Below are 13,407 nucleotides of genomic sequence, written 5' to 3'. Positions count from 1 at the left end.
CATGTGGGCGAGACCCACCAGCCTTTGGTATTTGAAGGGAAATATAGGTATTTTCACTCCTGTATCAGAGTGAGTTCCCTATCTGAGGAGGAGCAGAAGTGATGCTCTAATAATGCTTTAATTGGTTATTTTGGTTTTTTTTCAAACTTGAAAATTAAAATTCAACTCATTTTCCATGTAGCTAGCCATTTTCTTCCTGTCCTGTTTTTTATATATATATATATATATATATATACACACACCCACCCACCCCACCCAGAACTCTCTCCCTCACACACACACACACACGTTTTGGAGCCAGTTATTAGTGGATGAGAGCAGGGGGAAGTGACCATTTGAAAGACAAGATGCGGGTTTGGATAAGGAGTGGCCTGGGACTCAGGGACCCTGCGAACCCTGGGACAATTCTCTTTTTCAGAAGAGACACTTCAGTCCAAATCAAGTTATTGGGCTCAGTGCCAGGTAACTGAGTGAGGGTTTCTGCGCTACAGGACGTCAGACTAGATGACCTAATTGTCCCTTCTGGCCTTAAAATCTATGACAATGCCGAGGGTGGGACTTGCCACAGCACCTATGTGACTTGGGAGCACAAGTGCATTGAAAGCCTGAGAGAATTGTGCTCCCAAGTCACGTAAGAGCCTTTGGGAAATCTCAATCTTCACAGTCACTTGCCCATGGTGGCTTTCTGCTGGACACTGAGCAGGGACGCTTGTCTGTTGCAGAGATCTGGAGCAAGACTATCGAGGGAAGCTGAGCATTATTAAATCTGACGTGGAAACAGACCGAGCGCTGCTCTTGCAACAAGTGACTGATCAGCAAACCAAACTGGAAGTGGATATAAAACTCCTCCAAGGCGAAAAGACCAGCCTGCGGGAGAAGCTGACCTTAGCAGTACAGGTGAAGCCACTGCCCTGGGGAGCCTGTCACTGCAAGGGGGTGCCCGATGTGCAGTCTGTGCTGTTCCTGCCGGACTGACGGGAGAGGCCGGGAGCCAGGCTAACATGGAAAACCCTCCTGTCTGAACTCAATCTTTTTGCTGGCGCTGCGGGAACTGTAACCTTTTTAAATAGGACAGAGGAGGTAGAAACACACACCCGGCAACATGCTCATATCACCTAGAAACAACCCCCCCCCCTCCCCCCCCCGCGAAACAGAACACTGCCCACACACCTCCCTCCTGGGGAGAGAACGAGAGAGGCAAGCCACACGTGACAGACGTTCGCCATGAATAAGAGCCCATTGAGAACAGACTAGTGTTTAAAAGCAAGAAATCATGTGGGTTTTCTTCTTCACATCTCCTGATCAGGGTCTTACACTAGCCCAGCCCTCCCCTGAAAACATTATTGGAAGGTTATAGAACAGAAAAAGGGATTCTCCCATAAAGTTAGCAGCTCTTTCCATAAGGTAAGCAACCACCGCATCGCGTGGCTGTGCTCGGCCATGCTGATGGAGCTGTGTTTTGTGGGCAGGAACACGCTCCAGAAGAATTGCCCAAACTGGCTAGCTGCATTATGGATTGGGATGTGTGTTTGTGAAGCATCAGGGAATATAACAGTAGGTCATTGCTTCCAGGCTCTGATGGCTTGGCTCTCTGCCATCCCATGTTCCTGCCTTAAACCTCAGGAGGGAAACCCACTGAGATCTGGCTGGGATGTTAATGGTCCCTGTTGCGGGTCAGGCACGCCCAGTCCCCTCCCAGGGTGGGGCACGAGTCTTGATAGGCCTGCAGTCGTGCCTGTGCACCCCTGGCTCAGGACTGTGCGGCCTAGCAGTCAAAGTCAATAACTGCCCCCAGGCTCGGGGCAGAGTCAGTCATTGTCAGGATGGGCCACCACCTCAGGGGGAGCAGCGGCCAGGATAGGGGGACCTGGGCCATCCCTCTCCACTGGGTCCCAATCCAGGGCTGTGTCGGTGGCAGGGTTGCCTGCCACCAGCTCAGCAGGGATCTGGACAAAATACGCCAAGCTAGCCTCTGGTTGTCCAACCAACTCCCCGCAAAGACGCCCTGGGTTACTTCCTACCCGCTTCTATGCATCTTGTGGCTTCCTAGTTCCCCCAGTTCCTTCTCCCTCTGTAGCATCCGGCACCTGGGGGTTGAGGGGTGCTATCAGCAGGCTGGCCTCCACGTCGTGGAGTGCCCGCGGACCTTCATCAGGGGCCAGCGGCATACCTCCTTCCCCTATGGTGGTCTGCCCAGACTGAGCCAGGCTGCTCCCTTTTATACTGGTGTTGCACTTCGAGCATGCCTAGTAGGGCCGTGGGGATGTGGTTTCCACAGCCCACAGTGAGGGGTTAACCCCTGCAGTCCCAGTGCATGGCATGCATGCCCCTTCACAGTCCCCTATTGTCTGAGATTGCATCTTTGAATAGATTCATTTTGGATACTTAACAGGTTTAACAAGCACCTAATGTAAGCTATTCCATGGCTGCTTTAGTCTGGGGTTTGTCCAGTCCATCACAAGTCCTTTTTTTTTAAATCTCAGTGTAATCTCTGCCTCTTTCCCTCCCCTCCCCCCGCATGGCCAACAGATCAGAACCAGGCTGGCCTTTGTGGGCCCAGCTGTTTTACAGAGACAGACCCTGCTGCTGCAAACACTTTGGCTTGTAACTGTGTGCACTTACGTGTGAGTACAGCACCTAAAATGATGGGGCTCTGATTCCTTGATTGGGGCCTCCGGGCGCCACCACACTGGCTGCAGCGAAGTTGTGAGTGTGTGCAGAATCCTGGCCTTAATGATCCTGATGGATGCTCCATCCTTTGAAAGCTATTTGTGCAGAGTGGATGTCATTCTCAAACCTTCCCCCTAGTTCAGCTACAACTCCTTGTGCAGGAGTCACTGGGCGAGACTCTCCGGCCGGTGAAACTAGGGGATCATGACTGTGTCTGCTGGCCTGAAAATCTGAGAGTCAAAAAAAAAGTTTATGATTTTTTTTTTTCAAAAAGTCGATGGAAATTTTTTTTACATTTTTTTTAATATATAAAAAATTGAATTTTAAATGAAAATATTTGTAAAAAAAAATATTTTTCACTAAACAACTCCTCCTCAGACTTCCCACAGAAATCCTGCTCTGAGTTGAAATATGGCCAAGGGACCTGGCTGAGAACTTTTTCACTGAATAGTTTCCCCTGGGGAAAAAATGCAGTTTTGTCCAAATGAAAATGTTTCAGGGGCACGTCAGTTTTGACAGAAGAAAGTCAAAATGTTTCGGTTTTCATGTCAGCATTTCATTCGAGAGAGACCAGGTGGGTAAGTTAATCTCTCTTATTGGACCAGCTTCTGTTGGTGAAAGGGACAAGTTAGTCCATGGTTTTTAGAGCCTAGCAGAGTTATGCATTCAGACTCCCAGGCTTGTCTTTTGAGGGTGTTGTGCAGGTTTCCTTTGAAGATGAGGATTGAGAGGTCAGCTATAAAGTGATCCCGCTGTGAAAAGTGGTGACCCACGGGTGATGGGGTGTTCTTGTCTTTTGTAATTTTTCTGTGCGGATTCATTCGAGGGCGCAGTGATTGTCTAGTGTCACCCACATAGCTGTCAGGTCATTTGATGTACTGGATGAAGTACACCTCACTTTGTGATAGGCATGTGTGGGACCCATCGATCTTGAAAGGTGTATTCTGAGGGGGTGTTGCTCACTGTAGCAATGGCGATATGTCCACAGGTTTTGTATCTGTTGTTCCAGCAAGGTCTGGTGCTGCTTTGAGTTGGTGTGTCCTGGTCTGTGAGGAGCTTGCTTCTGATGAGGAGCTTGGAGAGGTTCGGGGGGATGGTGTTTGAAGACCAGTGGAGGGTGTTCAGGGAAGATTTCTACAGCCAGACACCCAGATACCACAGAACTTGCTCCAAAGAGAGAGTCCAGGATATGCACTTTCACACACTTAAAACCACCTTCCCTAACCAAGGCTGCCCCACCAGAGAAGTAGATCACATCATGGAATGGGCCGCCCTGAGAGAACAAGTCCAATACAAAATAACGTCCCCACTCCCTGACCACAAACCCTTAGTTGTCACCTGCCACCCCGCACTGGAACCCATACATGGTATCATCAAACCGTTACAGCTGATATTTGATGGAGAGTACATCCTGAAAGAAATCCCCCACCCGGCCCACAGAAATGTCAGAATTTCCCAGGGAACAGAAATTCCAGCTCCCGACCAGTTCTCGAGGCAAGTGAACTTTCAGGGGGCTAGGTCCTTTGGGGGCTGCTGTGTCGGAAGGGGTGAGGGAAAACTGGGCTTTATAATTAAGGTTACGTTTTAGTCATGGGTATTTTTAGTAAAAGTCATGGACAGGTCACAGGCTGTAAACAAAAATTCACGGGCCCGTGACCTGTCCATGACTTTTACTAAAAATACTTGTCCTGAATAAGACATGGGCGGGGGGCGCAGGTGCTCGGGGGAGGGCCGGGGGCAGTCCGGGGACACCGCAGGTGCTAAGGGAGGTGGCCGGGTACCCCCGCTGGTGCTGGCGGGGGCCGGGGGGATTGGGCCATGGCACGCGGCCCTGGATCCCCGCTGGGGGCAAGGTGGGCCAGGCCATCCAGGAGCTGCAGGGGGGCCATGCCAGTGGGAGCCGAGGAGCCCCCCACCCCAAAGTAAGTGCCCCCCATACTCCCCAACCCCCTGCCCCTAGCCCTAAGCCCCCTCCCACACACCCAAACTGCTGCTTCTGATCCAGGGGCTGCTTGGCTCGGGCAGCCCCTGAGCCAGCACCAACTGCTGCAGAAGTCACGGAAAGTCACGGAATCGGTGACCTCCGGGACAGACTCGCAGCCTTATTTATAATAAGCCTTAATTCTGCCCTGGCTGCCACCGTTCTGCAGTTTAGCTCACGACTGTTGCTGATCATGACGTTCCGACTCTCACAAACGATGTTCAGCATTTTCCTTCCACCCTCCTGCTGGTCATGCATTCAGTGAAGAGACCCGGCTAGATTTGGCAGTAGTCAGGGGCATCATGGGTGGCCTTAGCCTCTCTGTGCCAGCGTCACTCTGGTTTGCTATAGAGACTTGTGCTGCTCTTTCTTAGACCCCGATCCTGCAAGCTGCTATGCACATGCGTGGCCTGTGCTCCACTGAAGTCAGTGGGGCAGGTCTCCGGTGCAGGGGTCTCCCTGCGTGGGACAGCTTGCAAAATCTGGGCCTAACTTCTTTGTCCCCCTTTAACAACATCCTTTTAGCCGCAGAGCCAGTTAAAGTGGTCCAGTGCCCTTGCTTGGGTGCAGTCATACTGAGACAAGCCCCTTACAGCAGGGTCCACATTAGGGGGCTGCACTGCTTTAACTATTTCTGTCCAAACAGAGAATAACTAAAGGGGCACAAAGTCTGTGTGTTGACCAGGCGTCAGCCCGGCATGCAGAATCCGTGACTATGGGTTACGGACTCTGCCGAGACCGCCCTCATCGCTGTAGTATTCTAGCATCCGCCAGTCACGCAGTAAGTGACGTAACAACGCACCTGTCACGGGTGGCTCGTTCCCTCCTCCTCTCCCCGGGGGAGAATCACGTGGGGCCTGCTGGGGCCGGTCCCTGCTGTGGGGAGGAAGGAGAGAATCAGCATGTCCTGTCTGAGGCTACACTGGGAGCTGGGGCTGGGTCTCCCCTCTCACTGAGCTGGCGCAAGCGTAAATAGCCGTGTAGCTGTGATAGCATTGGTAGCAGAGACACAAACCCCCCTGAAACCGCTGCCTGTGCCCTGCTAGTTCTATTTGCAGGAGCTCGATGGAGTGAGCACACAAGCGGGTATGCCTGGCTCACAGGGCAGACGTAGCCTAAAACCGCCTTCTCCCTACATGTGAGCTGCGCTGGAGTAAACTGTGCCGCCATTCAAAGGTGTCCCACAAGGAAGGTGCATGGCGCAGGCATCCTCTAAACATCAGTACGGTGGGCATTAAACAAAGCTCCCTTTCCCCCCTATTTAAAGGAAAACAGGAGGTTACAGAGTGAGGTTACGGAAGTAGTTGAAAAGCTGTCGGAGTCAGAGAAACTGGTGTCGAAGCTGCAGAAGGAGCTGGACTTCATGCTGAAAGACAAGGTAACGTTCACTTCTTCAAACAGCGCTTTTTCTGGAGCTGCTCCAAAAATGCCTGTTTTTTTATGGGGAAAACGTTTCCTTTTTCCAGAACCCCTCTCATCAAAGTGTTCCCTTTTTTGCAATGAAAAACTGAAATTTTTGGCTTTCAAAAATGTTCTTTTGATTTTTTTTTTAATGGAGTTTTCAGAAATGCAAAACTTGCACAGAAATACTTTCTTGTGTCCAAAAACCAGAAAATTTCTACTAAAACGAAACCTTCCGGTGGGAAATTTAATTTTGGTCAAAAAAATAATTTGAGCTCTAACCTTTTCCTCTGTCACTGCGATTGATACAGGAAGGTGGGCAGGGCTTGGAAAATGGACCTGACGCCCGTGAGGCAGTGTGAAAATATCTGTCAAGCCACACTCCCTGCCCAGTGGCCTCACTCCCTGCAATTTAATGCTCTACCCTGAGTCATGACCTGTGTTCGTTCTATACTTTCTTCCCGATCTCAGATCATGGTGGATCTTTTCCTTTCATGTCTTCCGCGTCTGTCTCCTCTTTCCTTGCTCGCCTTCCCTCTCTCTCCCCCTGTGTTGTGTGCTCTGCCGCCGCCTGTGACCAGCCGACCCCGCTCTCTGGGCTTCCCCATTAATGGGAACTGCTAGCTGCTCAGCTTTCTTAAAAACCAGGTCACTCTGGGCCTGGTCCAAAGCCCACTGAAGTTCCTGGGGGTCTTTCCGTTGACTTAAAGGACTTTGCAGCAGGCTCTTCTGTAGATGCCTAAATATTGACTTTTAGGAGTTTACCTTTAGGCCTTGTAGCACTGTCAGAGGGGTGTTAATTCCTCCTTTTCCTGTGTGTAATGCATTTCTGGGGCTCTCTCTCTCCGTGTTGTAGCTGGGCTTGGTGGATCCGCACAGCACAGAGCTGCTCCTTCAGGAAGAACGTTTTGCAGCGATCATAAAAGAATACGAGCTGCAGAGTCGGGTATGTACGGGCAGTGCCGTTCAAGAAAGCTGTTGTGATGACAGTGTGCTCCTTCCCCGGTCCGGTGAAATGCCCCATGCGCTCCACGTCCCTGGTAGGGGCGGGGGGTTGTGGCGGAGCCGTCCTGGTTCGGAGGTGGTGGAATTGACATGCAGGCTCTGCCCCGTCTTGGCAGAACCCCGCTGGGGAATATTTTGCAGGGCCTCCACACTAGCCCAACTGGGCGACTCGCACTTCGTGGCACTTCAACACAAGGGTCTTTCAGCCCTCTCTGTTCTGGGTGCATCTTGGGGTGCTTGGGATCATCACCCCCACCCCAAATCTTAAATCCTCTCCTTTCCCAGGCTCCCCTGCTCAATCTGCAGTTTCTGTACCCTAGTTCAGTTCTGCAGCTACATGGGGGTGGGTGGGGGGAATGTTTTCAAAAGTGCCTAAACGCCATTTCCAGCATAGACGGTGGCATGTAGAAGCCTACGTCTCACTGAAAGTCAGTGGCACTCAGGCGCTGACCTCACTGAAAACTTCCCCCGTGATCTCAGTCACATCCTGGTCACTGCAGGGTGCAAATGAGTACTGGAGCACACCCCGTTCGCCTGTGCAAAGGGGGAGCCCTGCATAGCCCTGAGAGATGAGCACTGAGGCTTAGAATAGCATCTGGCCTCCCACATGGCAGCATGTTCTGTAGTCTGCAGAACCCTGGACCAACCCCGAAATTTTATTTGATCCCATTGTAGGTTAAAGCTGATAAAACACAAATGGAGCAAAAACTTGAGGATAGGTTTTTATAAAACGCCCCCAGTGTCACTAATGATTTCCCGAGAAGGGCTGGCGTGCCCTAAAGATCCCTCAGGGTAGCTGCAAGTTCATCAGAAACCACGGTGATGGGCATGATAGACAAACCTAGGTGCCTGGTTAAATTGATCCCTGGGAGCACAGGTGTTCTGAGGGGTGGGTCTTTTATTTTTCAGGAAACATAACTTTGTTCGAAGCCTTTTTTTAAAAAAGAAAGAAGAATCTATTGAGAAGCATCCACTGTGTATGCCAGAATTTCATTCCTTTCTTTGTTCACTGGGTGTCTTAAGGGGCTTGCTGTAGCAAGGCAGTGTGTTCTCGTGGATAGAGCATTGGGCTGGTACTCAGACCTGAGTTCAGTTCCCAGCTGTGCCATTTGCCTGCTGGGTGACCTTGGGCAAGTCACTTTGCCTCCCTGTGCCTTGGTTTCCCCATATGGGGACCATGCTCCTGATCTCCTTCGTGAAGAATGTGCTATGGGAGTTACTGGTGAAAAGTGGTAGATAGGAGCTAGGTACTATTATTGTATTAGGTTGAGAGTTTATTTCTCACCCTCCTTAGGTCTGGAATGAGCCCTTGCTCAAAGCCCTTTGTGTGGGGCAGTCCCCTAGAGGAGCCGTAGAGAGTCACGATTCCTTCCCTGGCACCCTTCGCTCCCCAGGGAGTGACTTCCTGCAGCTCTCTCCTCCATGCAGTTTAATTCCCCTGCCTTGTGGGGACCACCCACTGGGACAGCAGAATGCTGTGCCACCCCTTATTCTGGGCTGGGTCCTGGGGCCACCATCTAGCCCTGTTTGTAAACTGAGCAGTAGCTGTAGAAATCGAGAGGGGCTGTTCTTATAGACCATCAAATGATGTCACCTCCCAACTGCCAGTGCAACTGTTACTGTTCCGTGTAGCTGTTGTTAGAAGGTATATTATCAACTCACCTCTTCCTGTTTTTCTTTCCCCAAATCTCACAAAACCCCAACTCCCCCCAATTCGGTGCTAGAGGGTGAAGGTGAGCACTCCTACCTTGCGCATGCATGATTCAGACATTCTTGTTGTGACTTTCACCTCCTGCATGGTCTCTTGGCACAGCCTGAAATCTTGGGTGTTTACAAGGATCATTCTCTCAAATGCTTGAGATTGTGTTGTTAATTGACATGTGTACTTTGTATATCGTGACTCACTTAGTCTTTGTAATTGGTTTTCTCTGTGTGTGCTTTGCACATGCCAGTTGTCTGCACTTCATGTACACTTGTCACCAGTTTTCCTGTTCCAAAATACTAACTGTGTAGATTGCAGCGTTGTTGTAGCCGTGTTGGCCCCGGGATATTAGACAGACAAGGTGTGGGAGGTAATATCTTGTATTGGACCAACTTCTGTTGGTCAGAGAGACAAGCTTTCCAGCTTTCACAGAGTTCTTCTTCAGTAGATTGTTGTCTAAACAACCTTGGTGATACCACCTAGTACAAGGCGCAAGTCAGCAAAAGCACTTTTATGCATCCGATGAAGCGAGCTGTAGCTCACGAAAGCTTATGCTCAAATAAATTGGTTAGTCTCTAAGGTGCCACAAGTCCTCCTTTTCTTTTTGCGAATACAGACTAACACGGCTGCTACTCTGAAAAAAGCACTTAGCACATACTTAGTTTTGAGCAGGTGCTGACACCCATCCCTGTTGAGCAAAGCATTTACACATGGGCTTAAGTCCCATTGATAGAAGGCAAGTGTGTGCTTAATTTGTTCTCAGTGTGACTTCCGTGCACTGCAACAGGAGAGAGGCTCTGTCTTCTCTGCAGAGTTAGCTCAAGCTAGCTACGCTCAAGTTACTCCTCTAGAGTTGTCCTAGTTCTGGCGAGAGCCAGCCACCATGTGAAATAACACCCACTGGTCGGCACTTGCTTGTGTGAACTTGGAACGGGGTGCAAGAATCCTGCATCTGGATTGGCTATCACCTGCCTGATTGACAGATGAGGGGGGGTTGCCCATTGGTCCATACTGGTGTCGCTATATTACAGTGATCAATTAATGATATGACGTACGCGTGTGTCCACGCGCCTCTTGTCCCAGGCTGGCTGACCCAGGGCCTGACTGCGGGAGGGAGGAGCACCCACCGTTTCCACACATCCCCGCCCCGGGAGCTGTGGGCACTTGGCACTTCTGAGGTAGTGCTGTGGCTGGTCTGTGTCGGGTTTAAATGAGATCTGCTGTGTGCCTTGCAGGAATTACGGGATAAAAACGATGAGCTACAGACGGAGCTAGAAAAGCTGCGTTCCCAGCTGCAAGAGAGCCAGTACCGCAGGGCCTGGCATAAAATGAAGGAGAATAAGCCGGGAGGAAGACTGCTACCTGCTGGTAATATTGCTGAATTGCAGGGAAGGGGAGACACTATCATATGTAAACTCAGTTCAGGCAGCAAAAGGTCCATGAAGATTAGAGTTACGCTGAAATCGCCCCATAGTTCAGCACGTTACACTTGGATCTTGCAGCCCATGTGGCGTATAAAATCACTCTGTTTCCTGGCCCTATGGCTGAGTATCAGATAAGCTACAGCATTCCCACTAGAACTAGCTGAGGTCAGGGTGGAGATTGGGATTTACAAAGCTGACCGGGAGACTCCATTGAAACAACCAGGAGTTGTGTGGCTAAATCCCTCTGTTGGCTTTGAAAACCTCACCTGTACACCGTTCCTCTGACTGTCAGAGCATGAGCCAGGCCACTTCCACAAGCACTCTGCACAGAGAGCTGCAGGTTCGGATGATGCTGTGCTGGAGCATCGGGCACATAGCTAGTGAAAGTTTGCTTACAGGGGGTATAATACTTCAAGGTATGTCTGTACTGCAATCACAGGGTCTGACTGCAGCGCTCAAGTAGACATACCCGAGGGAATAGACTAAAGCTAGTTCGGATCCGGGAGCAGAAGTCAGCATGGCCTAATGGCCTGAGTAATTACCCGTGGATCCAGGCAGCTTGCTACGGCTTCACTGCTCTGGTAGCACCACTAGCTGAACTGATGCTAGCTCAGGGATGTCTGTGCGAGCTGCAGCCACCCCCTGTGCTGGCCACATAGACACAGCCTCTGGCTGCGACGCAGTGGGAGATGGACTGTTCCAGGCAGGATTGTACACTTCGTTTTTTTGCTGTGCAGCGAGTTTGGCAGATTGGATTAAAATTCCTTCAAAAGTTTGTGTTTAAAAATAAGCCCTTTTCTAAATGAAATGGTGCATTTCACTGTCTCCTTTCCCGCCCCCTCTCCCACCACACCAAAGTTACTCAAAGGCGTTAGACCACGTGGTGAATGGGGGAATCATGCCAGCTAGCGCTGGACGCATGGAGTGACTCCCTAAGTGTTTGGCTAGCCTGGCCTCGAGCACCTTTGGTGAGTTAGTTCATGGTCTGATGGACCTCGCTGCCAGGAGAGTCTCTCTCGTCCAGAGGGGCTGGTGCTGGGCGGGGCTGCTACACCACCTGGCTGGAAGTGGTTTCCATCACATACAGGGTTTACAGTTTGGTTCAGTGGCTCTCAGCACCCCCACTATACACATTGCTCCAGCACCCCTGCTCTCGTCTTTAATCCCCGTGCGTTTCAGGGTTGGGGGGCTTCAGCTAAGCCCCGTATTTACTTGAGTGAAAACAGATCAGATGCCGTTAATCTTAGTTTGTTTCTAAGGTTAAGAGCTGCCAAATCTGGGGTGGGTGGGGAATGCGGAGTCTCATCTCCAGGGCAACGCTCAGCACAGAGCAGACGCTGACAGCAGAGTGTTAGAAACTCCTAACCGCAGTCTCCGTTCTGAGGTCAGACCCATTCTGTGGAGAATGACGAATTCCAAGTATGGTCCATGGGCTAGGCTATGAGGCTGGGCCATGGTAGGACTCCCACGTCATTGGGAGCTCTGGACTGAGAGCCAGCGGCAGGTGTGGCCCTTATGGAGTACCTGGAGCTTTCTGTCGCGGATGACTTGGTCGGTACCTGATTGTCAGATAAGCTACAGCGTTCCCACTAGAACTGAGGTCAGGGGAGATAGATCCTCAATTCAGGCTGTGGCTGTTTCTGCCCCTTGAGTCTCCTCTTCCCTTCTGCGTGTCGGTCCTTCTTCCTGTCTGTGTGTCTCCACGTTTTTTCCTTGGTATTTCCTTCCATGCAGCAAGTCCCCATTTCCACTCCCACCCAATCCCCTTGTGACATTACCCGGAGTGCAATCTGAACAGCTGCGTCCCCTCAGTTCTCCAACCTGGGGTGCCTTGTATCATAGAATATCATAGAATCATAGAATATCAGGGTTGGAAGGGACCCCAGAAGGTCATCTAGTCCAACCCCCTGCTCAAAGCAGGACCAAGTCCCAGTTAAATCATCCCAGCCAGGGCTTTGTCAAGCCTGACCTTAAAAACCTCTAAGGAAGGAGATTCTACCACCTCCCTAGGTAACGCATTCCAGTGTTTCACCACCCTCTTAGTGAAAAAGTTTTTCCTAATATCCAATCTAAACCTCCCCCATTGCAACTTGAGACCATTACTCCTCGTTCTGTCATCTGCTACCATTGAGAACAGTCTAGAGCCATCCTCTTTGGAACCCCCTTTCAGGTAGTTGAAAGCAGCTATCAAATCCCCCCTCATTTTTCTCTTCTGCAGACTAAACAATCCCAGCTCCCTCAGCCTCTCCTCATAAGTCATGTGCTCTAGACCCCTAATCATTTTTGTTGCCCTTCGCTGGACTCTTTCCAATTTATCCACATCCTTCTTGTAGTGTGGGGCCCAAAACTGGACACAGTACTCCAGATGAGGCCTCACCAGTGTCGAATAGAGGGGAACGATCACGTCCCTCGATCTGCTCGCTATGCCCCTACTTATACATCCCAAAATGCCATTGGCCTTCTTGGCAACAAGGGCACACTGCTGACTCATATCCAGCTTCTCGTCCACTGTCACCCCTAGGTCCTTTTCCGCAGAACTGCTGCCTAGCCATTCGGTCCCTAGTCTGTAGCGGTGCATTGGATTCTTCTGTCCTAAGTGCAGGACCCTGCACTTATCCTTATTGAACCTCATCAGATTTCTTTTGGCCCAATCCTCCAATTTGTCTAGGTCCTTCTGTATCCTATCCCTCCCCTCCAGCGTATCTACCACTCCTCCCAGTTTAGTATCATCCGCAAATTTGCTGAGAGTGCAATCCACACCATCCTCCAGATCATTTATGAAGATATTGAACAAAACGGGCCCCAGGACCGACCCCTGGGGCACTCCACTTGACACCGGCTGCCAACTAGACATGGAGCCATTGATCACTACCCGTTGAGCCCGACAATCTAGCCAGCTTTCTACCCACCTTATAGTGCATTCATCCAGCCCATACTTCCTTAACTTGCTGACAAGAATGCTGTGGGAGACCGTGTCAAAAGCTTTGCTAAAGTCAAGAAACAATACATCCACTGCTTTCCCTTCATCCACAGAACCAGTAATCTCATCATAAAAGGTGATTAGATTAGTCAGGCATGACCTTCCCTTGGTGAATCCATGCTGACTGTTCCTGATCACTTTCCTCTCCTCTAAGTGCTTCAGGATTGATTCTTTGAGGACCTGCTCCATGATTTTTCCAGGGACTGAGGTGAGGCTGACTGGCCTGTAGTTCCCAGGATCCTCC

General features: G+C 50.6%; 1 protein-coding gene across 5 annotated transcripts in view; it reads left to right on the top strand.

Annotated features, from left to right (window-relative positions):
* Positions 1 to 13,407, top strand: part of NINL (ninein like) — a 74,413-nt gene that overhangs the window by 44,087 nt on the left and 16,919 nt on the right. For 4 of the 5 annotated variants that reach the window (XM_037896378.2, XM_043544216.1, XM_037896376.2 and 1 more), the window contains exons 11-15: positions 723 to 897; positions 5,919 to 6,029; positions 6,909 to 6,998; positions 8,782 to 8,790; positions 9,995 to 10,127. In XM_037896378.2, the coding sequence (XP_037752306.1) occupies positions 723 to 897; positions 5,919 to 6,029; positions 6,909 to 6,998; positions 8,782 to 8,790; positions 9,995 to 10,127 (518 nt within the window). The remainder of the gene's footprint in view (positions 1 to 722; positions 898 to 5,918; positions 6,030 to 6,908; positions 6,999 to 8,781; positions 8,791 to 9,994; positions 10,128 to 13,407) is intronic. The other variant, XM_037896377.2, reaches the window with a different exon arrangement.

This window comes from Chelonia mydas, chromosome 3 (assembly GCF_015237465.2).
Source record: "Chelonia mydas isolate rCheMyd1 chromosome 3, rCheMyd1.pri.v2, whole genome shotgun sequence".
NCBI lineage: Eukaryota > Metazoa > Chordata > Testudines > Cheloniidae > Chelonia > Chelonia mydas.
Note: the sequence above shows the minus strand (reverse complement) of the source record. Positions and strands in the feature narration are given on the sequence as shown.